The 27,992-nt window shown below is 43.4% G+C and overlaps 1 protein-coding gene across 9 annotated transcripts in view; it reads left to right on the top strand.

Annotated features, from left to right (window-relative positions):
* SYNE2 (spectrin repeat containing nuclear envelope protein 2) overlaps positions 1-27,992 on the top strand; it is a 1,823,309-nt gene that overhangs the window by 507,576 nt on the left and 1,287,741 nt on the right. For all 9 annotated transcript variants that reach the window (XM_069207355.1, XM_069207357.1, XM_069207362.1 and 6 more), the window contains exons 42-43: positions 5,446-5,621; positions 16,802-17,102. In XM_069207355.1, the coding sequence (XP_069063456.1) occupies positions 5,446-5,621; positions 16,802-17,102 (477 nt within the window). The remainder of the gene's footprint in view (positions 1-5,445; positions 5,622-16,801; positions 17,103-27,992) is intronic.

Below are 27,992 nucleotides of genomic sequence, written 5' to 3'. Positions count from 1 at the left end.
ATTTGAAAGACTTCCTCCAAAGGAGTGAGGGAGGGCTCTGGGAGGCCAGTGAGCATGAAGAGATTTACATGAAAGTGTGAAAGAATGAGTGCTTGGTTTGTGGGCCAGAATAAGTGGTCCTTTGGATCTGATTGATCCAGAGTGCAAGGCTCAGGTGATACAAAGCTGTCAGATATTTTCTTGAAGTAATGTTTGAATGAGAGGCAGGGGTTGTTGTTCAGACCAGGACTTGCCTTTGGCTGAAAGAGGTCAGAAGACTCATTGTGGATGCAGGTGGTTCAATCAGTCTTCTATCTGGGAATGGAACTTGCTGATAATGGTGAGACTCATCCCCACTTTGGTAGAGGTACGCTTGAAATATACAGCGGACACTGATAATTTGACAATCTCATATAGTTTTTATGCCAGTGTATCAGTGCCAAGAGCACCTTAATGTATAATTGTGTGTTGTTGGCACACTCGATAAACATGAAGACCGCCGGCCGGCCCGGTGGGAAAGCCCCTTCAACAATGAAGCCGGCTCGGAATGGAGTCGGCGGAGTTGAAGGGGTGCGACGGGTGCAGTGGCACCCGTCGCGATTTTTACTGTCTGCTAAGCAGACAGTGAAAATCTTTGTGGGGCCCTGTTAGGGCCCCACAAAGGGGCCCCACGGCACCCGTTCCCAGGGGCCCCACGGCACCCGTTCCCGCCATCCTGGTTCCGGCGGTGGACACCGGCAGAAACAGGCTGGCTGTAAGGGGGTTAGAATCCCCATGGCGGTGCTGCAAGCAGCGCCGCCATGGCGGGTTCCCTGGGCCAGCGGGAAACTGGCGGGAAACTGCCGGCTCCCCTTTTCCGACCGCGGCTTTACCGCTGCGGTCAGAATCGCCAAGGAAGCACCGCCAGCCTGTTGGACCACCAAGGTCAGAATGACCCCCTTTATCTCTTGTGGTTCCTCAGGGCTTTAGTGATATATTCAAATTGATTCAATACTAATCAAGAGTGAAAAAAGAGAATAAAACAAAACAAAGTCAGATCATGCCACAATCTTTTTTTAAAAGAGAGTCAAACTTTAAGATTATTAAATTATATATTACAATATTCTAACAACGGCTCTTTTCTACATCATACAAGCGATTAAAGTCACAAGCAATTTAATATATTCACATTTTCTAGACAACAGGTTTTATCTTTACCAGCATTTCAGCAACTTTATATCATATTGTGAGAAATTTAACTCATGGTTGGACCAAGAAATTATTACATTGTATAGTTGTATGAATAGTATTTTAAAAACGTATTTTCAGTTATCAAGTGAATTTGAACTTCACAGTGAGAAGTACACTGTGGACTTCAATACTGTTTCTAAATCTACAGGCCCCACACTTTTCCGCAATACTTAACTTTTGTAGGTCAAGTGGCAATTTGCAAGTGGAAATTTAGGATGTAAAAAAACAAGCCAAAAAAAGAAAAAAACACCATTTGAATCTACAAACCTACATAATTCTGGGGCATTTTCTCAAAGTGCCCAGTGAAAGTGCAGGGTTTCATATTATTGCTCTTCATTTTATTCCAGGCCTTAATTTGTTCTTGGGGTTGCAAGCGGTGGCTACTAGCACTCATGTTTGGGGACCGAGGCTTCCTTTCTTCATCAGATTTTGACCCAGAGCAAGAGAGAAAAAGGCATACAAAAGAGAAAAGCAGGGATCAAAAAGAACCTGCAGGAGTGCGACAGAGAGACAGGTAGTGTAGGGTGGTGGAAGAAAGAACCTATATATTCGGCAACGCTGTTATACAGAAGCACTCAGAGGAATCTACCAAGAAAACCTTTGGGCCCCTGCAATTTTTAGCAGTTGAACACTGCTCAGTGTCCTGGGAGAAATTCCCAACAAACATGTTCTTGCTCAATCTACAATGTTCTGTCTTTGTGTCACACTGCACATCCATCTCACCATATGCAAAACACTGATATGTGAACAAACCAGTCACATTTGTTCATTTTATAGGAAACCCTGGTGCCAAGCATGTCCTCCTGGTTTCATAAATAGATAATCCAGACAGTATTTTGGCGTTTGAGAAGATATAACAACAGGTTGTTAATTTTAGGTTTTAAATTGAATGCCTAAACTAAAAATAAATATTTATTTTATTTTTTAACAATTTTATGTAGCACCCAGCACATTTACTAAGAAGTATGTGGACGCTTTAGAATAAGCAGTAAAAGGTGTAAAGTAGTTGGAGTTCACTTCTGTTGGACTTTTTTGCTTATGCAGGGTCATCCCCAATCTTTTTGCCTCCTGCCTCCTATTTTCTCGGACCTGTTTCTCTCGGCTTTTGAACTCTGAGCACTTTACCACTGCTAACCAATGCTAAAGTGCATATGCTCTCTGTATTAATTGTATGTAATTGGTTTATCCATGATTGGCATATTTGATTTAAAAGTAAGTCCCTAGTAAAATGCACTAGAGGTGCCAGGGCCTGTAAATCAAATGCTACTAGTGTGCCTGCAGCACTGGTTGTGCCACCCACATAAGTAGCTCTGTAATCATGTCTCAGACCTGCCACTGCAGTGTCTGTGTGTGTAGTTTTAACTGAAAATTCGACTTGGCAAGTGTGCCCACTTGCCAGGCCTAAACCTTCCCTTTTCTTACATGTGAGACACCCCTAAGGGAGGCCCTAGGTAGCCCCAAGGCCTGGGTGCAGTGTATCGTTAAGGTAGGACATATAGAGGGTCATTCTGACCCTGGCGGGCGGCGGACGCCGCCCGCCTGGCGGGAACCGCCAAATGGCCGCTCCGCGGTCAGAAGACCGCGGAGGCCATTCTGACTTTTCCGCTGGGCCGGCAGGCGCCCGCCAAGGGAGCGCCCGCCGGCCCAGCGGGAAAGGCCCTGCAACACAGAGGCCGGCTCCGAATGGAGCCGGCGGTGTTGCAGGGTGCGACGGGTGCAGTTGCACCCGTCGCGATTTTCACTGTCTGCAATGCAGACAGTGAAAATCTCCCTGGGGCCCTGTTAGGGGGCTCCTGCACTGCCCATGCCAGTGCAAGAGCAGGGGCCCCCAGGGGCCCCACGACACCCGTTCCCACCATCCTGTTCCTGGCGGTAAAAACCGCCAGGAACAGGATGGCGGGAAGGGGGTCGGAATCTCCATGGCGGCGCTGCTTGCAGCGCCGCCATGGAGGTTCTGCCCAAGCAGGGGAAATCCGGCGGGAAACCGCCGGATTCCCTTTTCTGACCGCGGCTTTAACGCTGCGGTCAGAATGGGCAATGAAGCACCGCCAGCCTGTTGGCGGTGCTTCCGTTGCCCCCGGCCCTGGCGGTCTTGTACCGCCAGGGTCGGAATGAGGCCCATAGTAATGTGTTTTATATGTCCTGACAGTGAAATATTGCTAAATTCGTTTTTCCCTGTTGCAAGGCCTGTCCCTCTCATAGGTTAACATGGGGCTACCTTTAAATCTGATTAAAGTGTAGATTCCCTTTGGGAGCGGATGGACATGTGGAGTTTGGGGTCTCTGAGCTCACAATTCAAAAATAAATCTTTTAGTATAGTTGAGTTTGAGATTGTGTGTTGGAAAATGCCACTTTTAGAAAGTGAGCATTTTCTTGCCTACACCATTTTTGTGACTCTGCCTGTTTGTGGATTCCCTGTCTGTGTCAGTTTCACAGTTGGGCTGGTTGCACCTCACTCTAGACAGTGACACAAAGGGAGCTGGGGTGTAGTCTGCATTTCCTGATGAGCCATCTGTGCTAGGTGGGAGGGGAGGAGTGGTCACTTACACGTGAAAGGGCTGTGCATGCCCTCACACAATGCGGTCTCCAACCCCCGGGTGAGTGTCTAGGGCCTGGCCTGGGCAAGGCAGGATTTCACATTCAAAAGAGACTTTACTTTGAAGTAGGTCGACTTCAAAGGAGAAATTGGGTATAAGAAGGGCCCCCAAAACCACAGACTTTAGAAAACCCTTCTGGAAACAAGAGGAACCTCTGCCTGGAGAAGAGCTGAAGAGCTGAGGAAGAAGAGATGCCCTGCCTGTGACTGTGCTTTGTGGAGCTATCCGGCAGTTGCTGCTTCTGCCAGAGTAGGAGGGCAAAGACTGGACCTTGTGTGCCTTCCATCTTGAGAAGAAATCTCCAAGGGCTTGATTTAGAGCTTGCCTCCTGTTGTTTGAAGTCTCAGGGACAGCAAAGACTTCTCTCTGCCAGCACCTAGAGTATCTGGAGAGAGTCCTACGCTGCCCTGTGGTACCCATACAGTTCCTGGGACCCTGAAAGGAGAAGTTGGCAGCCTAAAGACAAGGAAATCCACGCACAGAACGCCGTGCGGGGAAAAGATCGACGCAACTCCGATCTGCGGCTGAAGAAACGACGCACCGCCGTCTCCGCAGCTGAGTATCGACACTCGCAGGAAACGTGACTGAAGAATTGACGCACGGAGCAGGAGAAACGATGCGCAGCATCGCTGACGGAGGCTGGGAGATCGCAACCCGTGCTGCGGTGTTTTCAGATCATCTGCGGCTGGATTTCTGACTCAAGTACCGCTGTGCATGTAAAAACAACGCAAGGCCTGCCCGGATCCGAGAGTGCTGACCGGATTGATGCATTGCTCTCCTGCGGAGAGAAGAAATGACGTTCCCGACCCGGCTAAAGGAGTAGAATCAACGCATCACAAGCCCTTTTTGACGCGCACTCGGCCCTGTGGGTTTATTTTTGACACACCCAAGGTACTTTTTCACGCTAACAGTGTTAGTGTGTGTTTAAAACTACTTAAAGACTCGTTGTGCATTTTTATTGATAACTTGACTTGTGTATTGTGGGGTTTCGTCATTTTGGTCTTGTTTTGTTTAGATACATATTTCCTATTGTTCTAAACTGGTGTGTCATTGTGTAGTGTTTTCATTAAGTTACTGTGTGTGTTGGTACAAATACTTTACACCTAGCACCCTGGAGATAAGCCTACTGCTCTGCCAAGCTACCAAGGGGGCAAGCAGGAGTTAGCTGAGGGTGATTCTCTTTTACCCTGACTAAAGTGAGGGTCCTTGCTTGAACAGGGGTAACCTGACTGTCAACCAAAGACCCCATTTCTAACAACTTCAATGTGTCGGACTCCAACTTGCAATACATCAGAAGTAATGATGTGCAGGAGTAGGAAAAGTCAGGGTAGTCGGCTAAATGAGGCATCATAGGGCACTGAGGCTATGGTTAAAAGCCTTGACTGAAAAGAGAGGAAATTTCTTCATAATGAGCACTAACATCAAACATTCTTTAAACAGCTTATCACTTAAAAAGTAATCAACAGTTCAATCCAGCTTTGAAGGTCCCTTAAGCAGTAGCTCCAATATCAGTAGTGGCTTGGAAGACCATCACATATTTTATCAAAGTACACTTAGATGCACATACTCTCTTAAGTAAATACCTGTATGGTGCCTTAGATAAAATGATATTTCTAATCAGTTGTTTTACCCATTGTAGGAAATTATTTTGCTGAAAGCTGAGGGTGATTCTAAGATTGAGCACCTCATCACTGTCTGCGAACCTTTGACTGAAAAGAAGATGAAAAGGAAGAAAACATCAGCAGCTCAGAAGACGATATTGGATCTCATGAAGCAGTGGGAAGATGCTATAAATTTAGCAACGGAACATCTAAGGTAACTACTTATACATGGCCAGTATTTTTGTTGCCTGTGTTCAAATTGTCATTTACTGATACAAAAAACTATATACAATGACAAATATCAATCTTGTGAGGTCAATTATATTGAACGCAAGTCAAAATGATCACATCTTTTGTAAATGCACGAAAAGACTGTAGTGCTGTAACTCAGTCTGCTGTCAGTTTTGGCCTAGTATAAACTAGGATGTAGTGAAATAGTTGATCCATTTTCCGCTTCCATCAATTCCAAGAACGAAATCTCTCTCTCAGAATGGATGATATTTCATGAAAATACTAAGAATGTGCAAAATTTCACCCATATCAAACAGCTGAATATGCACCTAAACAGCATATAATACTTATGCACATGAGAAACAAACATTGTTTTCCATTTTGCCTTCCACAAAAATGTTCTGGTTACTTTGCTGATTGTAGTTTGACCTTTCATTGAATTTTTTTGTGAGTTTGCTAAACGGCCACCAGAGTACACTTCTTCATGCAACTGTCTAATAAGAAACAAAGTAAGGTTAATTCCAGTCTAGGGTTCCATAGAATGTTATAAGCCCAATTGTTTAAAGGCTGAAATATCGTTGGTGAGGTATGAATGCAGAAGGCAATTTTCCTTCAGTGATGCTGCTTTCTTCCAACCTTATTGTCTCCTAATATCCATATGAACATGCCTGTCATTGCTCAAATGTTTTGTGTATTTTCGTTTGTATTTAAAGCACTTGGGACCAAAAGTGGGGGAAATGGAAACACCAATGGATGATAACTTATCGATAACTCATGTAAATTTGAAAAAAACAAGACAACTTTTTGTACTGAGCTATAAGCATTTTGTACATTTGTTGTCTCCAGGGTAAATTTATTTCTGTCTGAATCAAATACTCCCCTCAAAAATTAATATGATTTCATGGAGCTGAAAAAAATCCCTTGGAAAAAAGACCTAGTCAAAGAAAAGAGGTTACAGTATCTCTTGCAGAAAGGGGAGATACCACGATTGTAATGTACGCCCTTTACAGACGTAGTAGCACTGGGACAGAATACCCTAAAACAACAGCACATCTCCATGGCACTAATGGAAGCACCTGTATTCCAGTGCTGGCAACATCAAACTTTGGATGGGGCAACCCAGGCAAATGATGGAATTGTCCTTCAGTACCACAATGAAATAGAATAGCAAGGGACATGTTAGAGTTGTTCTTGGGGACAAGTGTTTCTACTATGATTAAGACCATCACTGGGATAGCCATATTTCCTGCTGATAAATATTAGCGTCAGTAATCCGGCATATATTTGTCACACCTAGTGTTACACCATCTTGTATTTCGCTGAACCTATTTTTGTTGGCCTTAGCATTCTGTGATGTCTTTACCACTACTGACCAGTCCTAAAGTGCTTGTGCTCACTCCCCTAAAACATGGTTAAGTTGGCTTACTTCCAATTGGCATATTTAATGTAGTTATAATTCCCTTGTCCAGTGGAGTACCATATACCCATGGCCTGTAAAGTAAATGCTACCAGTGGACTTGCAGCACTTATTGTGCAGCCCACTTAAGTAGCCCCTTAAAACATGCCCTAGGCCTGCCACTGCAGCCTGAATTCAGTTTTAAACTGCCACGTCGACTTGGCAATAAAGACCCCTTGCCAAGCCTTAAAATCCGCATTTATTATATGTGTGTCACCCCAAGGTTAGGCCCAAAGAAGCCCATAGGGCTGGGTTCCTTGCAATTGAAAGGTTTAACATGTGCTTTTTAGTTTTGCATGTCCTGGTAGTGAAAAACTCTTAAATTTGTTTTTCACTAATGTTAGGCCTACTCGTCTCACACGATAACATTAGAGATTCCTTATTACATTTAATAAACACAGCCCTACTTGTAACTGAATAGGGAGTGCTCTGCCTTCACCAAAAGACCCACATTTACAGAGAAAATCTGAAATCCATTTTTACTCTCTGTGCATTTCCGACATCCTGTTATTGGCATTGTCTTTAGGGTCACCAGACCTTGCTGTTATCCAAAAAGAGCTCTTTCTTTAATAGTGATCTTATAGTGTTTTTCTCGCTCTTTACAATTGAGGTGGCCAATCGTATAACCCCCGCTAATCCTTGAGCATACACGCTTCTAAGCCCCATTTCCAGCCTCAGAGCTGCCACTGAGGCTGCCGTATTAACAGATAATTATTTTCTGAGAATTTTACCTTCTGCTTGATTTAGGAACCCCCATTTGGAGATGTCTACGAGTTCCACCCCATATAACAATGATGCAGGAATTTTAACTCGATATGCTGATAAAAGGTAAGGGAAGTGCCTTCTCCCTGTGGCTGTATATAGAGCCCCCAGACCTCTTGCCTGACCTTCGGCCTTTGCTTTATTAGAGGCGATGTGGGCAACATCGCTAAGGTTCACGCTCACTATTTTCCCTAAAAAGGGATAAGATTTCACGATTTCAAGATTTTGGTTGCCCACTATCCAACGATAATTGGGGAAAGTCATCTTTTTTTTCCCCAAGAGACAGAGAACCTTACTTTTGGATACATTGATCTTCAGATACTGTGAGTCAGAATATTTTGACAAGTGCTGCAAACGATTCTGAAGGCCTTTAGGGGCTAAATCAAAAATTAAGATGTCGTCAGCGTATAACAGGCAGCAAATTGGGCGCCCAACCACTAGCGGGGGAAAACCCATACCCTTGAACAAAAAGGAGGGGAGATCTGAGCTGTAGAGGGAAAAGAGCAGGGGAGCCAGTAGACAACCCTGTTTTAACCCGTTAGATGTAAAAATCTTGTGGGATAAACCTCTATCACCCCCCAGGAGGATTCTACACCAGGTATTGGAGTGGAATGCTATTATTAACTCTAGGAGGGGTAAAGGGATCCCCAGGCCGCATAGCTTAGCCCACAGAAGATCTCTATCTACTTTATCGAAGGCCGTGGAGAAATCTATGAAGGCAGCATAAACAACCCCACCTCTCAGTTTTACATATTTTTCCGTAATAGTTTGATACACCATGATGTTATCTAGGGTACTATGTTTGCGCCTGAATCCAGATTGTTCCAAGGGGATGATGTTATTCTCCTCTGCCCAAGACATTAGTCTAGAGAGCAGACATTTGGTGAAAATGTTTCCCACCGCATCAAGGAGGGCAATCTGACGATAATTACCAGGACAGGATTGGTCGCCCTTTTTGTATAAGGGTACAATTATGCTACCAACCCACGAGGGAGGAATACATCTAGAGAGGACACATCTTCTAAAGACCACATATAAGATCTTAGACCAAGAGCTCCTGTCCTGTTTTATAACTGATAAAGGAAGTTCGTCTGGTCCCTTCGCAGCGGAAGGGCGCATCTCACCAATAGCTCAGTCGATCTCTTTTATTGACGGGGAGAGAGAGTGACAATTCCCGGAATTTCTGAAAGCCGGAAAGGTGCGACCCCATTAGAGGCATACAGGGAGGAGATGGATTCTGACCAGCGGGCTTCGGTGATTGCAACATGGGGGGGACGGATTCTTGACCCCCAACCTTCACCCACTAATGCCCAAAAATGCCTTGCCTGGCCCTTTGTAGCGGCTTCCTGGAGCTGGATCCAGAGCCTGTTCCCCGCTTCTTTTGCAAGACAGATCTTCAGCTGCTTCTTTCTCCTTTTTAATATGACAACCCTGATTTTCCTTTCCTCTGAGAAAACTAAATACTGGACCCTGACCGAGTTATTTATTTCTCTATTTAAGTCAAGCAATACGCGGGGGATAGTTTTCTGGGCTACTTTATGCCCCCCAGACACGTTGTTAGCCACCAATTGCTTCAGGAGATCAGAAAAGTTTTGCAACTCCATCCCCTCCCAACTAATAAGATTAGCAACCACGGCTGCTAAAATTGCAGAAACACCAACAATCCTCTTAAAATTCCACTGGGTCCTCCCAGTCTTATTAGAAAAACTCTGGGTAAAGCCACCAGATTTCCAAGAGTCTAGCAACAATATAGAGGTTTCTAAGGTGATAAAAAGCAAGTTATGATCACTATAGGGGGTGCTTATTATCCTAAGAACTTCCAATAGACCGTATGAGGAATAACCAAGTACTAAATAGTCTAAAATGGCCATTCCCCCCAGAGAAATATGTGTAAAAGAGGCGGGGTAATCTGAAGTGGACCTGCCATTAGCGATAATACAGTTGTTTTTCTAAAGAAGACTGAGGAGAAGTTTACCCCTTTTTTTTGTTTTGATTAGAGAGGGAAAAACACAGTCTGGGATACGCAGCGCTGTTTCTCTCTCTACATTGCGCATTTGACATAGGGCAAAGTTGGAAATTTTGCAATTTAGATCTCCCATTAGTGCTATCAGTGGAGGGAACTCAGTATCTAGGGCGTCCTCTATAAAGGCAAAGACCCTTTCTAACAGAGAATCGTACACGGCCTCTGGGGGAACAAACACATTAATTAATAGCAAAGAAGTGGGACTTCGCAAGGTATTATGCAATTGAATCGTAAGAGCCATGAAAAGGTTGCTGAGGTCTTTATAGCAGGAATAGTCCCATTTGAGAGTGTTGGGCAGTAGACAAGCTACCCCCCCTTTAGCATGTCCCCTTGGAGACCAAGAGGCCTTACAGTCAACTACAGAATAATTATCCCACAATAGGTCCATGTCTGCCCAAGTCTCCTGAAGACAAATTAAATCTGGTTTAAGTGTGCTGAGGTAAGATAGTTTTTCCCTGCTAAATTTTACCCCGGCTGCATTCCAGGAAATTATTTTTAAACCTCCATTAGGAAGAAGGCTGGAGTGGGTCCCTGGGCCCCCGTTTTTGTGCAAGGGCTCCCGGGAGCTAACCCCAATCTTCCAGGGTAGAGGTGGCTAGAAGATTTGGTGCGTGTCGTGTCTCCTGCAGTAACACCTGCCTATCCTTCCCTATTAGGGATACTTTGAGAGCCAGTAGATCTACTCTAGATCTATATATGGTAAAGTCAGTACCTTTAAAGTGGACTGGGGAATGGGTCCTCTCGAAGCTCTTAGTCACAAACTTTTCCCCTCCGAAAGCAGTGTGGGACGAGAGTGGGAACACATCAATCCCTCGACACTGCAGAAAGTCAGCATGAGAGAGGACCAGGTTCGCAGAGCGCAAAGAGCGGAAGGAGACCTTAGCCCTGAAACCACTGCCGACCATCCGTAGGGAGACAAGGTCAATATCATTGCTGGAGATGTGTTTCAAAGAACTAGATTCAGAAAGGCATCTTAACAAGGTGGGCCTATTTAAAATTAAGTCGGGATCAAAAATGGGGAAAAAGTCAACAATCTGAGAATCCGTATTATAGCCTGTTGAAGGGGCTCCTTCCCTGGACAACAAGATAGAGGATTCAATGGAAATGGTCTCCCGTCTGGGGGGGAAAATGGGGAAGCGGTTGGATTCAAGGCTGGAATGGTAGAGAGGTCAGTTATGTGCATGCTTACAGGTCCCCTTTTAGTAAAATTGGGCCTACGCGGAGAGGGCATTCTAGGCTGCATCGCTTGTGGCTCTATATGAGTTTGAGAAGAGACTGTCCCATCAATTATCGCTTTGGGGAACAGTACTTTCCTTCTTTTTTTCCTGCTGATTCGTTGATTTGGTTTCTTCAATCTCTTAGGTTTTTTCCCACCTTAAGCAATGGTTTCCCTCTTAGGGTCTTCTACCGGGGATAGCGACGGGGGGGAAATTGTGGGCCCATTTTTTTAGTTGACTGCTCTTTCAAAGATGGGGAACACCTTCACAGGGGGTGGAGGCATTGTGCCAGGTGATTGCCCTTCAGAGTGGGAGAGTCAAAAATAATTTGAATGAAGTCCACAGGACTAACTGGTAGTGGCTTTACATCACTAGGACCTTGGGAGCTTCCCGCTTGAGTGCCCACATCCTTGCACAAGTGCACATTTTGGGGTGCCCTGGAGGAAGAGCAGGAAGCCCTCTGATCTACAAAACATTGTATAGGGACAGCGTTAGGCTGAATAAGGTCAAGAGGTACAGCCTCCTTTTTATCTTTAGTCATCTCCACTAAAATTGCTGTTACAGAGTCGAGGATACAGTCTGAGCCCCCTACGAATTTCTCCAGGAGCTTTAAGATAGAAGCAAGGAGATTTTCCAAACTGAACAAAGAAGCCGAGAGCCTGCCCTCAGATTCCAAAGGTGGAATGGGCTGAATTCCACTGACATCTAAGGCTGGCGACACAGAGAAATGAGATTGGATATATAATGAGTCTTGTAACAACGGCGTACTATTAAATAGCTCCAGACCAGTCGGAGTCGGAAGGCCCTTGGACCTAGGGATCACAGACGGAGGCGAAGGATCTTTTGCCTGGGGGCCATATCTCTGAGATAAAACTGGGTCCAGATCTGGCAGTGTAATGTCACAGGGTCCAATAGCAATAGACGTTGCAGAAATAATAGCAGCACTTTCTAGAGAGTTTTTTGGATCCAGGTCAGCTTGAAAAAGAGAGCTGACTGGCCAGGCAGGTGAAGAGGAGGGACAATGCAGTGGCCCGGCTGGCTCCAAGCGGGCCGAACAGTCACAACAGACTCGGCAAGGGGGGCTATACGGCCCAGTTCCAAGACCCTAGCTCCTTTCTCCTGGCTTGCTTCTGCCTGGAATGACTCACTTAAGAGCTCCCCTGGGGGCTCCCTAGGAGGACCTCCAGGTAACTCTAAATCCAGGGGTGCAATGGAGATGACTTCACCTTTGTTTCCTGTGATGAGAAGTTCTCTTTACCCCAAAAGGAGAAAAGATGCTTCTGTGATTCTCCCTTCAGCAAGAGTGCCGAGTTGGCCTTGTTCCGTATGGGGTTGGATTTGTTTTTTGAGCAAGACCTTCCTGAGAGAAGGAGACGACCTGAACGGAGCTTCTTCATGGTCATGGTAGAGGGTACCTGCGATAGGAGCACAAGGAGGCTGATGCAGCTGACTTGTGATTTTGGGCACGAAAGGACAGACTCGCTCTTTACAAATTTCAACCACTTATTCTCCAGCTGACTCAAACAAGGCCGGCTTAATGGGCTTAATGGACATCCAGAGCCGACCAGCAATAGCCTCCGGCTGCCCGTTGTTCCTTGATGCACTATGTACCTCGGCTGAACGCTGCATTGGCCGCATCCGGGAAGAGCAGTGCCTGCTAGGCTCCGGCCCAACCCACCTTACGGTATCGTTGGCGAGAGCGGGAGCGTCAGGAAGAGAGTCTGTGTCTTGAAAGCAAGGGCTACTTATGCGAAAGCAGAGAGACTGGATTCTCACTCCCCCTGCAAGCCGCACCCGGACGGGCGGCTTCGGCGATGGTCCGCGAGAGAGGCCACGGGGAAGGTAACTCCTCAAGAGGGCGCAAACGGGGAGGGTGCACAGCTAGCTGCTATGACGGAGAGGCTCCCAGGTCCCCAGGCCCACGCGATGCAGACCCGGAGTGCTGTCCTTGCAAAGTCCCAGTCCGCCTCCCAGTAATGCGGGCGTGAGCAGACGTGCCACTGTGGGAGTCTGAATCCCGAAGGAATAAGTCCTGCTTCCGGAGATACAGGGGTTCAGGGCTCTCCCTCGCCCCCCGCAAACCGCACCCAATCGGGCCTCCTCAGCGGCAAGCAAACGAGCAAGACCGCGGGGAGAGCTGCTTACCTGGGTTGGCAGGCAGGCAGGCAAGATGCCCTACTTGCAGCGACTGGAGGACAGATGAGTTCCGGCAAGGACAGCAAGTGATGCGCCGGCCGAGGCGCTTCCCAGCCGGCTCACGTACTTGCTCACGCTCCTCTCCGACCGCGCCCTGCTCAGCTGCGAGTCACCCGGTACTCTGACGTCCGGCGTCCGATGTCCGACGCCCCAGCAGTGCTTCCGCTCTCCGCACCGCTCCGCTCATGGCTATCGGCCTTTTCAAATATCTTTCCTGGTTTTTATCTCTAAAGAGACATGGTGTGCAGCTGATGTAATTCCTTCGGTTATAGATCCATGTACGCTCCTGCTTCAAATTTCCCTAGTTTTCAGGTACTAAACACAAGGACTTAAAAGAAATAGGTACTGCATATAAGGCTTTGGGAAAATAGGGAAGAAGGATTAGAGAATGAAGAAAATATGGAGCAACCCTGCGGTTTTTGGAGAACTCCACTACCCCCTCCAATTTGTCCTACATCCACAGTACAACATGGGATATTATTATGTAGAATGATAAATGAGAATACCATACTAGTATATGCATTATGTATAAGTTAATAGTGCTTACCACTGTACATTAATAGAAAGGTGACACCCATAGCTTGCATTAAGACTCAAAGAGTGGACTCAGAGGGGATGAAGTGATGTGTATAGCAACACTTCAGGAGCTGCAGCATGTCTGGAGAAGGGAAAAGCAGCAAACAGACATTAAAGGGACCTGAAGGAAGAGACCAAAACAACAAAGGTGCACATGGAACTGAATTTGAACTGGTACAACAGAGGAGGAACCTAACAAGATACTTTGTTGTCAAGAGTTCTTGGTTGTGATGGTTTAAATACTTTTTCTTTCACACTTAACTCAGAAGTACTACTCTATGCCATCTTCGATGACGAAGGTCATGATGAACTCCAGATTTGCACCAGACACCATGATAGAGTGCAAAAGATATCAACCCTCTCCGAGGGCTATCTCTCAATGTCCATTACGTTATCCATCACTACAATATCCATGTCTTCCTTGAAAATGTCCTTTTTCCACTATTGTTGAATGGTACAAAGTATTTATGGTGGTGATATTGCCCAGCAAGACTTGGAGAGTATCTTAAAATGCTGAAATCAGTCTAGGGAAATATAAAGTAAGAGACAAGTCAAGTGCTTGTGAAACAGAGGAATGTGCCATTATACCAAATCTAAGATTAGCATTCATTGACATCTTTCTCATGACACATTCTCGTAGACTTTTAGACCTGACTGTCGTATTAACATTTCAAACTGAATACTCTAAAATTGAGTCACTGCTAATTTTGCCCCTCAGGGCTCAACCCAGATCCAATTATGGCTTAATTCGATCAAGATTTTGGATTGCAAGCTTTCTTTTATTGACTTCACTAAATCGTTGTGCTTTACCCTAGACCTGACTCTGCACTACATATTAATTGCTTAGAAATTCCCAATATGAACTCAGATTCATTCATAGAATAAAAGCCAACACTAGGGCATGCCCTGGGCTTATCCAAAATAGATTATGGCATCTTCCCTAATCGTAGATGGCTCTGATATACTCCTAGTCCCTCATAAAGTGCCCCTTAATGCTACAACCAAATTGGTTGCAGGAATCAAATGTTTTGAGCACATCACCCCAGTTGTCATCAGTCTTTATTGACTTCCTATTGAACCCAGAAGCATATTCGAAGTAGGCCTGCATTATTCCCAAATATCTCCACTGTGGGACTCCACAGTGCTTGGATCAGTAACTGCTAAAATCAGAGGTCACCCTCCTGTCATGGCTTATCTTAAAAAAAAAAACAGCACTAACTCAGTCCTTCTCCGCAATCCTTCTCCGCAAGTGTTCCTATGCTCTGTAATTTTGTTGATACCTTGATCCGAGCTAAACCGTTTAGAAAAGATTCAAAATTGAGTTTGAAACAGAACACATTTGCGACCTGGTGTGTCAGTCCTTTCCCTTGGACTGTTAAAACTACACTGAGTTCACAAAATAATTTGTACTTTGTATAAAAGTGTGTCACTTGGAGTGTGGTCCATTTAGTATTTAGATTTACTCTGTAATGGTAATTGCTGTGTGCATAATTGATCTTGTCTAATACTTGTTAATAATATACTTTTATATTATCTTTTCATTTGGTAAGCACCCTTATGCCCTCTGGAACTGGTTCATGCTACGTAAAACTGTTATTGAAATCAGTGGCTCAACATACTTCTTTGCAAAGGGACTCAAGAAACCTAGCTAATGGGGCAAAGCATTCAAGACTCACGTCACAAACAGACAAGCTTGTTGTACCCTCTTTACCTTCACACTTCTGCATACATGGATTTTCGCTGCTATTCCATTCCTCTGGACTCCATAAAGCCCGTAGGATTCTATAATTTCAGTTTCTGTTTTTTTATTTGTTCACCAAACTGGAGGACAGGCTAAAAATAAAAATCATGCTTTGAAAAAGTGAAATGTAAGACATGCAAATAGATTTTGACTGAAAAAATCAGCAGAAGCTAAACAGAGGTAGGAGAAACACATTGTTTTCTGGCAGAATAATTTATTTAATAAGATATTAATATATTAACCTTGATTTTAATTTGGTGCATTTTTCTATATGCAAGCTGGGTCACTTTTGTAAACAGTTGTAGCTGGCGTTAGTGTGTCACCTGTAGATCATAGGAGCGATTCCTAATATCTCTGACTCAGCCCGTCATATTTCCTTGATTGATAAATTCAATGCTATTATATCGGGTAACAGTAGCAACTCTCAATTACAAGCCTAAGAAAATGGAAAAGCTGTCATAGAAAACCGTACCTGTATAAAATGTGCCATTATTATAGTCGGTGCCATCAAGTCGCCTTTTGTTATGTAGAACACATCCAGGAGGTCTTGATAGTTCTTCTCAACAGAATATTGCATCCAGAGCTTGATTGGTGAATAAAGAGCCAAGGTCCATGGTATTTGTTGGGAGGCCACCGTAGGTTGCACTAGCAATTGGAACTGCCATTACTGACACATGCAGTAGTAGGTATACACGCTACCTACTAAACATAAGCTCCTATAAATGTACACTCAGGCCACCTAAAGCAGTAAGAATGGCCTGGATGCTGTAGAATATTTTTTTATATCTTTCATTTATTGTTAACCTTATGTGCTCTATACAAAACTAGACAGGGTTACCATATGGTGGACTGTCATAAGTGAAGTGACAGCTTTAACAATTGCCAGTGACGAGCACCGTCAGACACCAGCACAAATTAGGCACTGATTGTGTCATAATCCTTAAACTTGTATTTTTCTGATTTAAGTCAGCGTACATGTCTCAGCATTTGACCGAGGCTGTCATTCACGTGAAAGCCTACTTGGCATCTGCATGAAATTAAATGCACTGCCATGCCCTCAAGAATACAAAAATCCAATTAAATTGAATGCAATTTAACTAAGTCATTTGGCACAGATGTGTAATGGGTCTTATGTGATTTCCTATATGTTATGCAGCAAGTGACGTGTTCAATATATTTGTAACTTCTGTAGATATCTAGAAAACATCCAGATTGAAAAGCAGAAATATATCCAAAGTAAAGAAGAAGTAAGCTTGAAAGTTAAAGAACTGCACAAGAAATATGAAGATCTTTGTACTGACATCCGAGTGAACCCAGCGCAGATGAAAGACTGCCAGGAACTGCTCACGGAAGCAAACGATTTAACTCTGTCCATCGAGGATTTAAAGAGGCGAGAAGAGAGTCTTCTCATCTGTACAAAGGACCCTTGCCTCGGTGAAGAACTATGGTTGGACATGAAAAACCTTCACGGAAATCTCCTTCATCGGTTGCAGGTTAGAACAGCAGCAAAACACCTACTTGATGTTACTGGTTAAAAGCAACATTTGCCTGAATTAAAATTTTAAATGTATTGTGCTTTTTCAGGTTGTCTGCAGTTCTAGAATGTTGAACTGTATTTTCCACTACAAATAGCATTTTTCTTCCAAATATTTTTCCCTACAAATATAAGTTCTACCTGCATGTGACATGTTTGGATCTTGGAAGGATGATTCGAAATTTCCCTATTCTGATGACAATCTAAGAAGTGCTATTGAGTTAGATCATAATGTGGTTAACGCCATGGTAACAGGCTGCATGTAATAAGAAATAAAGTATTTTACATTGTGTGGTAGAAAAGAATTATCTGGATATAAATGTAACAAAAAAGTCTTACTACTGGTTAATTGCGAAATGGCAGCTCAGTACAGAAGGTAATGTATTCACAATCAGGCACTATGTTCAGAGATTAATATGTGTGCCAGAGAATTTCGGTGGCAGCTAAGAGATGGCCACTGCATGGTCATTCCCATTCATCCTCTCCTCTCCAGAAGACAAAGAGCATCTAGAATTAAGCAGTAAGCTGATTTGTGCCCCTCTCAAATCTCAGGTCTAGCTCATTACCTCATCGTGTTGGAACCTGGTGCCAGGATCTATGGCATGCTTGTTGGAAGCCATAAATGGATAGTGATCCCTTATGCTTACCCATCTCTCACCCTTTTTTGTCATCCACACTGTTTTTTTACATTTTTTTTACTACCATACAAGGACCAACGTTTATTTTTTTTAGGTTGACTTCCGATAGCAGCAAAGAGAGATCCCTAGAAATACAAATGGACATTAAGCTGGCAAGGCATGCAGCTCCCCAAAGGTGACTTGTACAAAAAAATGCCCGTACCTTTTTTAAACTCAGAAAAAGGAGTCTTGCATGAAAAATTGGCAAGCATACTTAATGGCCACACTAGAAAGTTATATACCATATGTACTATTGCCGTACAATAAATGCTAGATGCTCTGGTAAAAGATAGAAGTATTGGCAATAGATGTAAAATTGAACAACACAGACTTGAACAAGGTTTGTCCAGTGTTCTAGAAGCTCTTGAATACGAAACAGAGGTGATTGACCTAAAAGCACTGTTTCCATTAGTGTCCTCACACATCAAGAAATAGTAAAAGGTAAAACAATCCAAATGAGAACACCAACTAAGGGTATGACAGCTCCATGGTTTGTGGATGCTAAGTTAGTTGAGTACTGGAAGGAGCAACTGCATGAAGTGGTTAAGAAGAAGCCCCCTGGAGAAGGATCTGGAGGACACAGAAACACGCCAGTTGAAAGTAACAACACAGGCATTTAATAAAACCTGGGCTTCAGAATATTTAGTGGTACATAAGATGAGGATAACTCGTTATTGATTAGCCTGTAATGGATGTGCATTTCAACTGTGTATATTTGGAAGTTAACTTAGATTTGTTGAACCAACTGTGCCAGAGGGAATAGGTAAATGTTGAACAAGAGCCAGAAGAGGGATGATTTTGAGGACTGTCAGAAGATACTGGACATGTGGAAAATTCAACTATTCCGATTCCACTTTTTTACACCATTTGGAAAGAAACAAATTGATCCATGGAAGTCCACGACCCATTATTGCCACCCATTTTAGTACCATTAGGTCATATTGAGCACTGAACTAAGGCATCTCGGAAGAGTTCAGAAACCTGGTGCAGGTAACCACAATTCTACATTGGTAGACTTAGAGGCTGGCAAGAAATCTATATTTGACTGTGCACTAATGCAGAACCCTTACATAGATGCCTTCTGTAATTGTCTGGGATAGATCCGTAGGATCCCTGTAAAATGGCAGGGTCCTTTCAACTGCCATAGTGGAATCTTCGGACAGACCAATCACAACTGTTTTGACATACAATGGCACCTTCCAGTGACCCACTTAAATTCACACAGCTTTTCCGATATGCGGACAATCAAGCAATGTAGGCCAGATTTAAAAGGGCCTAGCTCCTCCTTGTGCCATAGTAGCTCCATTTTTTATATGCTAATGTAGCTCAACGAGGCCAAATTTGCCGCTCCAGATTTACAAAGTAGCGCAATGCATGCAATGCACCACTTTGTAACTTTAACTCCATGTGCCATAAAGGAGGCACACCATTATTTATAATGATCCTCTATGAGCTTTTTTAGGATTAGCGGCAACATTTTTGGCGCTAATCCTGAAAAGTACAACAATAATGGGAAAAATGTTGACTCTATTGCCCTGACCCTGCGCTGTATATTAAATATGGAGCGGTAGGGGGGTGCTGGGGGCCGCAAGAAAAGTGGTGCCATTTTTCTTAAATCTGGGTAGTTGTTCTATGGAGCAAGACAAGGCTGACCTTCACCTTTATTTACATATTTGACTCCAGCCAGCACATCAGTAACACGACATCCAGTTGACCCAAACGCGCATAACGTGCTCTGAACCGACCGAAAGGAACCTGTAAGCCTACACTCTAAATTCATACATGCCAAAATGCAGCAAGCCGGTATCCCAGTCTGAGTGATAAAGGACTTCACCGCTTTATGAGCGTAAAAAAAAGTACCTGGGCAAAATGCACACAAAAAATACTGCTAAGGTCCAATTATCTAGAATCGGCCGTTCGGGAGAAAATTGCTCAATAAGGATGTCATCTGTTTGTAAAATCCATAGCAAACACAGAAACAAAATTGTCTTAAAGTAGTAGCTTAGATGTAAGGTCATGTGAGGGCAAAATCTATCGCTGGCAGTTTATTTTTTGAGAGCAAAGTCATGGCAGCTGACAGCCTGTCATGTCTGCTTTCAAACGAACTTTAAAAAGTATATGCAAAAAACAGCATTTACTAAGAGCTGCATTTTAACACAATTGCGTGTCAGCGGGGCAGAGTATAGGCAGGTACACTGAACAATGTGCCCGTTTAAAGAAACACGGGCCCCCTCCAAAGTTTCCTCCCTCCCGCCTCCCCCACATAACCGTGTAAGACTTGGATTGTGCGCACTCTTCTTCGTGCGGGCACTGACAACAGAGAGAAATATCAGGGGCTACTTTGCAGGAACTTCTGCTAAAGAGATGGGCTTAAATGAAAGTCCCTCTATCCGACAAATCCTTATTTAAATCTTAAATTCATGACAATACTCTTGCATGGAAGGTACAAGAATATTGTGGCACACTAATGTAGACAAAATATCTAGGGACAAATATGAAAAGGTATGTGCACGGAGGGAAGGATAGATTTACTTGTTTACCTTGCCGATATATATATATATATATATATATATATATATATATATATATATATATATATATACCGTCCAGTAGGTAAGTATAGAAATTCCAGATCACTCGCAGAATATCTAGGGCAGAAATATCATGTGGACAGATATAGGTCCTGATTTAAGAAAGGTGGCGCTGCACCCAGTGCAGCGCCACTTTTCTTGCTCCCATTAGCATCCTCCTAACAGCACTACTATGTGCGCCATATCTAAGATACGGCACACCATGGCAGTAGTTAGGGGAAAAAGCGTCAAAATTGTGGACGCTAGTTCGGAGCTTTGCAGGATTAGCATCAAAACTGTTGACTAATCCTGCAAAGCCTATTGACGCCAATTGAAAACAATGGCATGTCTCCTTTTAACGCCTGCTCTGAGCAGGCGTTTTAATCTTTTAGATTTCTTTGCACCATTTTTTTGGCCCCACCTAACGGGGGAACGCCCCCTTTGCATACATTATGCCTGACGTAGGCATAATGTAGTGCAAAGTGTTACAAAGTGGTGCAATGCATGCATTGTACCACTTTGTAAATTTGGTGCTGCGATTTTGGCCTCGTTGAGGCCACATTAGCGTAAAAAAAATGATGCTAAGGTGGCATAAGGAGGCGCTATGAGCTCTTAAATCAACCTCATAGTGTCAAAAATATGGAAGATCAAAATCAAGAAAGTAAGTGCAAATGGGTAAGTATGATCTACTATTTAAAACTTCACAACTATGTACCTTGAAAATATATATATATCGTCCAGGTACATGTATGTGGGGTTATGTACAGTAAACCTTTGCATACCCATAGAAACTTACCTTTACTAATGTTGTTCTCCTCGATATTCTTGACACAATATTTTGTTCATATGAAATTTTGGACCCAATATTTTGTCTAAATACCAAAATCCCTACATACTTACCATTTGATATTTTGTCACTCGATATTTTGTCTTCGATATTAGTATCCAATGCAGGGGCGGCTCCTTTGTTAGGACAGAGGAGTGTCGCCCCCCACCAGCAGCAGCAGCTGCTAAACCTTTACCAGAAAACGATAATAAACTGAGTTTATTATCATTTTCTGGTAAAGGGGCGGGGCCACGGTGTGACGAGCAGTGAGGGGGAGTGCTCAGAACTAAGCATGTATGTTTGGCCGTCCGTCTCAGGCCGGCCACACACGCACGCAGTAGGGTCTCTCCGGCCAAGCCCCGTCCAACACATTTGCTGGGCTGGAGAGAGCCTGCACAGGCTCTCAGTCTGCTTGGGAGCGCCCTGGCTAGGTGCTCCCAGCTAATCCTAATGCTGCTTTGAGCAGCGCTAGGATTGGCTGCAGGGCAGGCGAGGAGCCTGTGCCTGCCTGCAGCAACCAAGGAGAGGCGCGGTGCGGCGGCGAGAGAAGGTAAGTGTTTAAAAAATAATAACAATAATGTTTATACACCCCTCCCCCCACCACGCAACCCTTCCCTTCCGCTCCCCGTGAGCCCCTACTGATCCAACAATATCCTGGGCTCAATATTGAGGAGCAAAACCCAAATTCATTATATAGGGATTACTTATTTTCTCCACCCTGAAGTTCTTTTCTGTACAATGTACGAGGAGAAATGGAGATTTCACAAATACGTTTAGGCTGCCTTTCTTAAATGTTTTCTGTTTTTCTTTTCAATTTTTGGACCTTCTTCCTATGACCGTTGACCAGACTTCTGACCGAAAATAGATGTTTTCTGTCTCCTAAGGGTACTACCTGCAGAAGATAAAAAAAATTATCTTAATGATCTTCGCAACAGACTCTCCTCCACAGCCCTCTATTTAGATTTTTCAACAAGAGGTCTGTCTTTATGACTTCAAATGGGTAGAACCTATGGTTTAGACTTATTGACTCAAGAGAAACAATTCACATTAACGTCACTTGGTACTCTTTACGCATGGATTAGTCAACCCGAAGCTGGCATTACTCTGAGAGTTTCTAGAGTCAGGAATATATCACATTACTTGCAGCTTCTCATTTTGAAGTTTCAAGAGTATATGTAGATAAGTGTAACAACGTATAGAATTTCACTTATGCTACACTCAGGCCTATATTTATGAAAAAGTGGAGCATCAGAGCTGATGCACCACTTTTTCTGAGCCACCCCCCGTACCGGCACCTAACAACACCATGGTTGTGCTGTATTTAAAATACGGCACACCATGGCGGTCATTAGCACAAAAGGGTAAAAAATGTTGATGCTATTGTGGCGCTTTGCTACACTAGCTTCGAAAATCATGACGCAAGTGTAGCAAAGTGCAAGGAGGCCCATAGGTTTCTATGGGTGCATCATTTTAACACCTGATCAGCCTTTAAAAATGGTGCAAAAAATGGCACAGTGAAATCTTTTAACTTTCACTGCACCACTTTTGTGGGCCTCTTAGTGCCGTAAGGCCCCCTTGCCTACATTATGCCTGGCGCAGGCATAATGTGGTGCAAAGGGTTACAAAGTGGTGCATTGCATGAATTGCACCACTTTGTAAATAGGGGCTGGGGAAAGGCCACATTAGCGCCGCCTTAGTGTAAAACAAATGAGGCTAAGGCGGTGCAAGGGGCTCCTAAATATGCCCTTAGTTTTCACCCAGAATTAAGGCTCATACAGAAGACACAGATAGCAATATTTTGCAACCAGAAATATCCACTGTGAAAGGAATTTGGGAAAGTATTACTGTAAATTAGACATGCTTTCTCCTGCTTTTTGAGTTCTACCAAGAACATTTCTATTCTACTGTGGTACTACCGCTATGAAAATAACAACTGCTAACCCTTCTCCTTGTAACAGTAGTTGAGTGCCCCAGCTACCCTTGAGTGTCCAAGCTCCTATTCTTCTGCAAAATACTAAAATGTCTAGCAATTAACCAGCTAGTTACAATTAAAACAAGGGTAGAAACGCCTCAGTAACTAAGGGGTTAAAACCTGTTGGTGCAAAGCTTAGACACTGTTGTACCAGATACTATTATACACACAAGACTTCAGCATGGGAGAAGGGATCTATCCTGTAAGGAGCGGGTCAACACTGCAAAGATAAAAAGGTGGCACTGTGGACCACATCCTAATTTGTGTGTGGTCATTTCAGTCCCATTTCAGGGTACTACTGCCTTATAAATGGCAGATTCAAAATCCAGCACCATGCACTTTGAATTTGAACCATTCACTCACTCCAGTTTTGGGAGTGATATGGGGAGATGAAGGGCATTGAAGCGCCCCATGAGGGCAATAATCAATGTGGAAAATCCACAAACAAAAGTTTGCATGTATATTTCTAAATTGAGACTAGGACTTTCAAACTATAAAATGAATCATTTGAAGTAAAGAAGATCTACACCCCATTGGCGAGCGTGTTTTCGTTTTTACTGTAAATCTATTGACATGCGACCCTCAGTGAGCGGTAAAAATCAAACATTAACTCTTAGCCCACCTTGACACTCATTTAAAAAACAGACAGATGAACTTTGAATCAGCCCTCTCCTGATAGTTGATCAGTCCTCTCTGCCACAAGCTTGCAGCTGGGTTCGTAAGAAGGAACGGAGGTAGGTGTAAAACCCCTATTATACTTCGGTACCGATATTATTTTGCGTTATGTTCTGTTTAACAGCAGCTTATGCAATATGTAGTTGTAAAATATTACTTGCATCTTGAAAGTGCAATGCAATTAAGGTTTATGAAGTGAAACGATAATAATGGACGTCACTGATCCGTCATACTTGAGTTTTACACAAGATTTATTTTTTTCCCTAATAAATCGACATTTTTGGCTCTTACCTGGGAGCTTTTGAAAACACTGCTAATGGCAGAAGTGTCTGTATTTAGAAGGATGCAGGCAAGGTTCGATATGCGCGTCGTTGGATCATTGACAGAAATCTACAGGGCTTGTGCACGGATTTCTGTCGCACTATTTAAAGTCATATTTTGATCCCTTTATGTTGATGATTCTAGAAAAGCCTGTTTGCATTTTGCCTGTTTTGCTGTAGCTGGCTGCCTAACTGTGGCTTAATAAGCTACCACACAAGCTATAAAAAATCCTTAGGTGAGAACATGATCAGGTGAAGAGAAATATAACTAGTTTAAGACCCGTCTGAGTTTTTCAACGTTACCCTTATGTCCTGCATTTTCTTCGAATATTTCCTCATCTTCTGTAGATGATGTGGCAATAACATGTAGTAAGTTTGAAATTCCTAGTAACTTATGGCATTGAATAATTAGATCAACATTTGCAAATCCTGTCTTTTGCACAACAACTTTACATTATATACATTAATTCATATATTGGAAGAATACACGACAAATTGCAGAGAACTTTACAAAATGTATTCCTTTCTCACCTTTGCCACTGTAAATATGATTTTTTTTTTTTTACTCATAGTGAAATATGCATATGGTTCAGTGATCTTAAACTTCTACTGTGCAATGTAAGGTAGAGAAAGGTTTGACACATTAGGAGCAATTGTGGTAAAGACATGATGCTGTCGCTTAAATTCTGGCTTCAATAACGTTTTTTTTACAATGCTCATACATGCCAACAGAAGCGATTCGTTTGGGAGCATCCTGTTTTTATATTTTTTTGTGAAAAATGGCTTTGTTTTAACTGTCTCGCACCAGAAATGTAATCTGCGTCATTAGAACTCAATGGGGAAAATGCATGCCCCGTTTTGTTTTTCAAAATCTCCCACTTTCCTGGCTTGATACGTAGGCATGTCTGAATGCTGGACTTTAAACTAAGAAACTGTACAAAAAATGTAGAGTTGATTGCGCACCAGCTGCAGTTTACTTTCTTTTTCATTTCTCCTTTCATTGCAGAATTAATTCTTTCCACATGTCAGACCCAAAACAGTCTTCTAAGAAAAAAACAAACAGAGAAAAAAAGGAGAGCCAGGAATCACAAATTCCGGGTTTCAAAATTAGTCTACTTCCATAGGTTTTGCAACCGTTGGAGTACGTTTTCAATTTCAGGGTAATCCGAAAGAATCCCAGGAGTAGCCACAGAAAGGTTTGACAGCGTGAAAATTCTGCTGAAAAGTTCGTTCAAACGGATTTTTCGGTTTTCTTTTAGGGGGGGGGGGTCATTTTAAAACATTTATACTTAAATGTACTTATTATACTTAGCAGAATCGTTTGTGTTAAATAAAAAATAAAAAAATCAAATTCAGCGTGCAAATATGAAATTAAATTGTGAACCTTTAATTACTCAATCTGGTTTCATTCATTCATACACTTAGGGGCACATTTATGAGCCCCTTGCGCCTCTCTTGTGACACATTTTGTAACGCAACAGCGACGTTAACACAAAGTCACTTTTCATGGCCTTGAATGGACTCATGGATATGGAGTAAGGCAAGGCAGCACAAATCACTGCCTTGCCTTACTCTGCGCAAGGGAGGCGTTCCATAGGCGTTGCAGTGGGTGTTCCCATGCAAAACCCCCAGATTTACAAGACCCTGTACACCTGGAGATGCACCAGAACCGTACGCCTCCCAGGGAAGTCACAACAAAGAGAAATATCTTTATTTCTTCTCGGTTTTCCTCTTTTTATGTGTGCTGCATTGTGCAGCGCACAATGGAAGAGGAAAATGTTTCCATAGATTGTTTTTTGGGCAGGAATGTGTCCTTTCCTGCACAAACGCAATCCTGCCCTACAACACAGACACCCTTGCAGCATGATGCAAAAGTGCCTGCTTTGGCACTAGGCTGCCAAAATAGTGCCAGTGCAGTGGGAAAAAACAGGAATTCTGTTGCCATAGATACAGCACATTTCTGCCCTTTTCCTTTAACGCATGGCAGCGCAGCAAGGTGACTTGTTGTGCTGTCCTGCGTCAAAAGTCCATAAATGTGGGCCTCGATGCACACTTATTGCCTACTGTTGTGATCCACATCGCAATACATATTTTGACAAACTGAGAAAGCACATTTTTCCTTAGGTGTGAACCTTAAAAGGCATCCAGTTCCTCTCTGGATGGTATTTTAATGCATTATTACCACACCAGGGAGATAGAATACAGTAGTATTTATTGGGTATTATATTACCCCACTGTCCAAGTTCTGCATCTCAGATTGTGGTATAACACAGCAATATTGTGTTTTCCCATACGTTCTGAGCTGTGAAAACTCGAAATTATGCATTTTTCCATTCTTGTATCTGGACAGCATATACCTCGTGAAAATCATGTGGGGGAAAACACACACATACGATAATTGCATCAATCGTGGGATTCTACATTTTGTGGTAAACCCCTGTATGCTTCTGGTCGGGTTTCCTGCCGGCGTCATATTGATGATCTAGGAATTTGGGTGCATATGTAGTCTGCCTTGGGTCCTGATATACAGTTTTTCTGACCGTTTGTACTGTCACATATGTGACAGATATCCCATCTGCATGATTGCAAGTGCCATAGGATATGACATACCTGTATTAAGGTAGACTGGTATTCTTCATGCTTATGACAGAGTAATACATCTGTAAAACTCCATATTAGGCCAGTAGACATTTAGCCCTGCAAACGAGGTATGCAGTTGTTAAGCACTGCGAATCTCACATCTGAAATTGTTGAAATTCCAGGCTACAGTAATTCTGAGGCGTGGCAGACCTTCCAACTCACACAGTCCCACTGTGTGTCACACAATATGGGCTTCCATCATACAGTCACCTGGTGAAGAGCCAATGTCACATGTTGTGCAAACAGTTAGCTGGAAACCCCTGCAGAGAGCAGGTTTCAAGCTAATTGTTTTGATGCTCTGAGCAAATTATGTCCTTTACAGGGTGCAAAACCTCCCCAGGACATCAGTGACAGCCTTCAAGGTTTTGTTTTTTGGTGTGGAAAGGGAGAGGCAGTAAACTAAAAAGTGCCACGTGCTACAATCGGCACTAAGCCAAGCCAACTTCGAGGCCCCACCCAACTACTCACATGGTGAAAATGTTCATAAAATATCTGGTCTGGTGTGGTATTACCTAGTATTACAAGGTTTTACTCATGGATTGGTAGTAGCCATGGGAATTGGTACCTTCACACCAATTCCTGCAGGATTCCCCCCCCCCCCCACTCAAGCTTGTTTCTCCATGCACATTTTGACAGGTGTTGCCTGGTGAACTGTCAACAGGGAAAAGAAACCTGGGGTCTGGTGTTTCTGGCACAGCTCAGAATTCTGATTTAGTTGAAAGCTTAATTTTATCGCTGAGTTTGGATTCCTGTAAATCACGTTATAGTCCATACTGGTCATTTGTGTCTAGTACAGAAAACTGAGGGACACATTAATGAGAGCTTTGCATCGTGAGTGCGCCACCCAACGTGATACATGCGTGACTCAAACCTCTAGGTCAAATTTCTGAAGCCACGCAAAGACACTTTGTGTCGCTTTGACTGGGTTAACAAATCTGAAGTAATGCAATGCAACTTAGATCGGGGGACATTCCATAGGCATTGCGTGGGTGTTCCCATGTGACTCCAATGGTTTTTGACACATTTCCAGATTTACAAAATCTCGTAAACCTGGTAATGTGCCAAAAAAAGGTACACCTCCCTGGAGAGGCGTAACTAAGATAAATAGCTTTGTTTCTCCTCGTCACTTCCTCTTTTTATGTGTGCTGCATTCTGCAGTGCACATAGAT

This window comes from Pleurodeles waltl, chromosome 9, assembly GCF_031143425.1.
Source record: "Pleurodeles waltl isolate 20211129_DDA chromosome 9, aPleWal1.hap1.20221129, whole genome shotgun sequence".
Taxonomy (NCBI): Eukaryota; Metazoa; Chordata; class Amphibia; order Caudata; family Salamandridae; genus Pleurodeles; species Pleurodeles waltl.
Note: the sequence above shows the minus strand (reverse complement) of the source record. Positions and strands in the feature narration are given on the sequence as shown.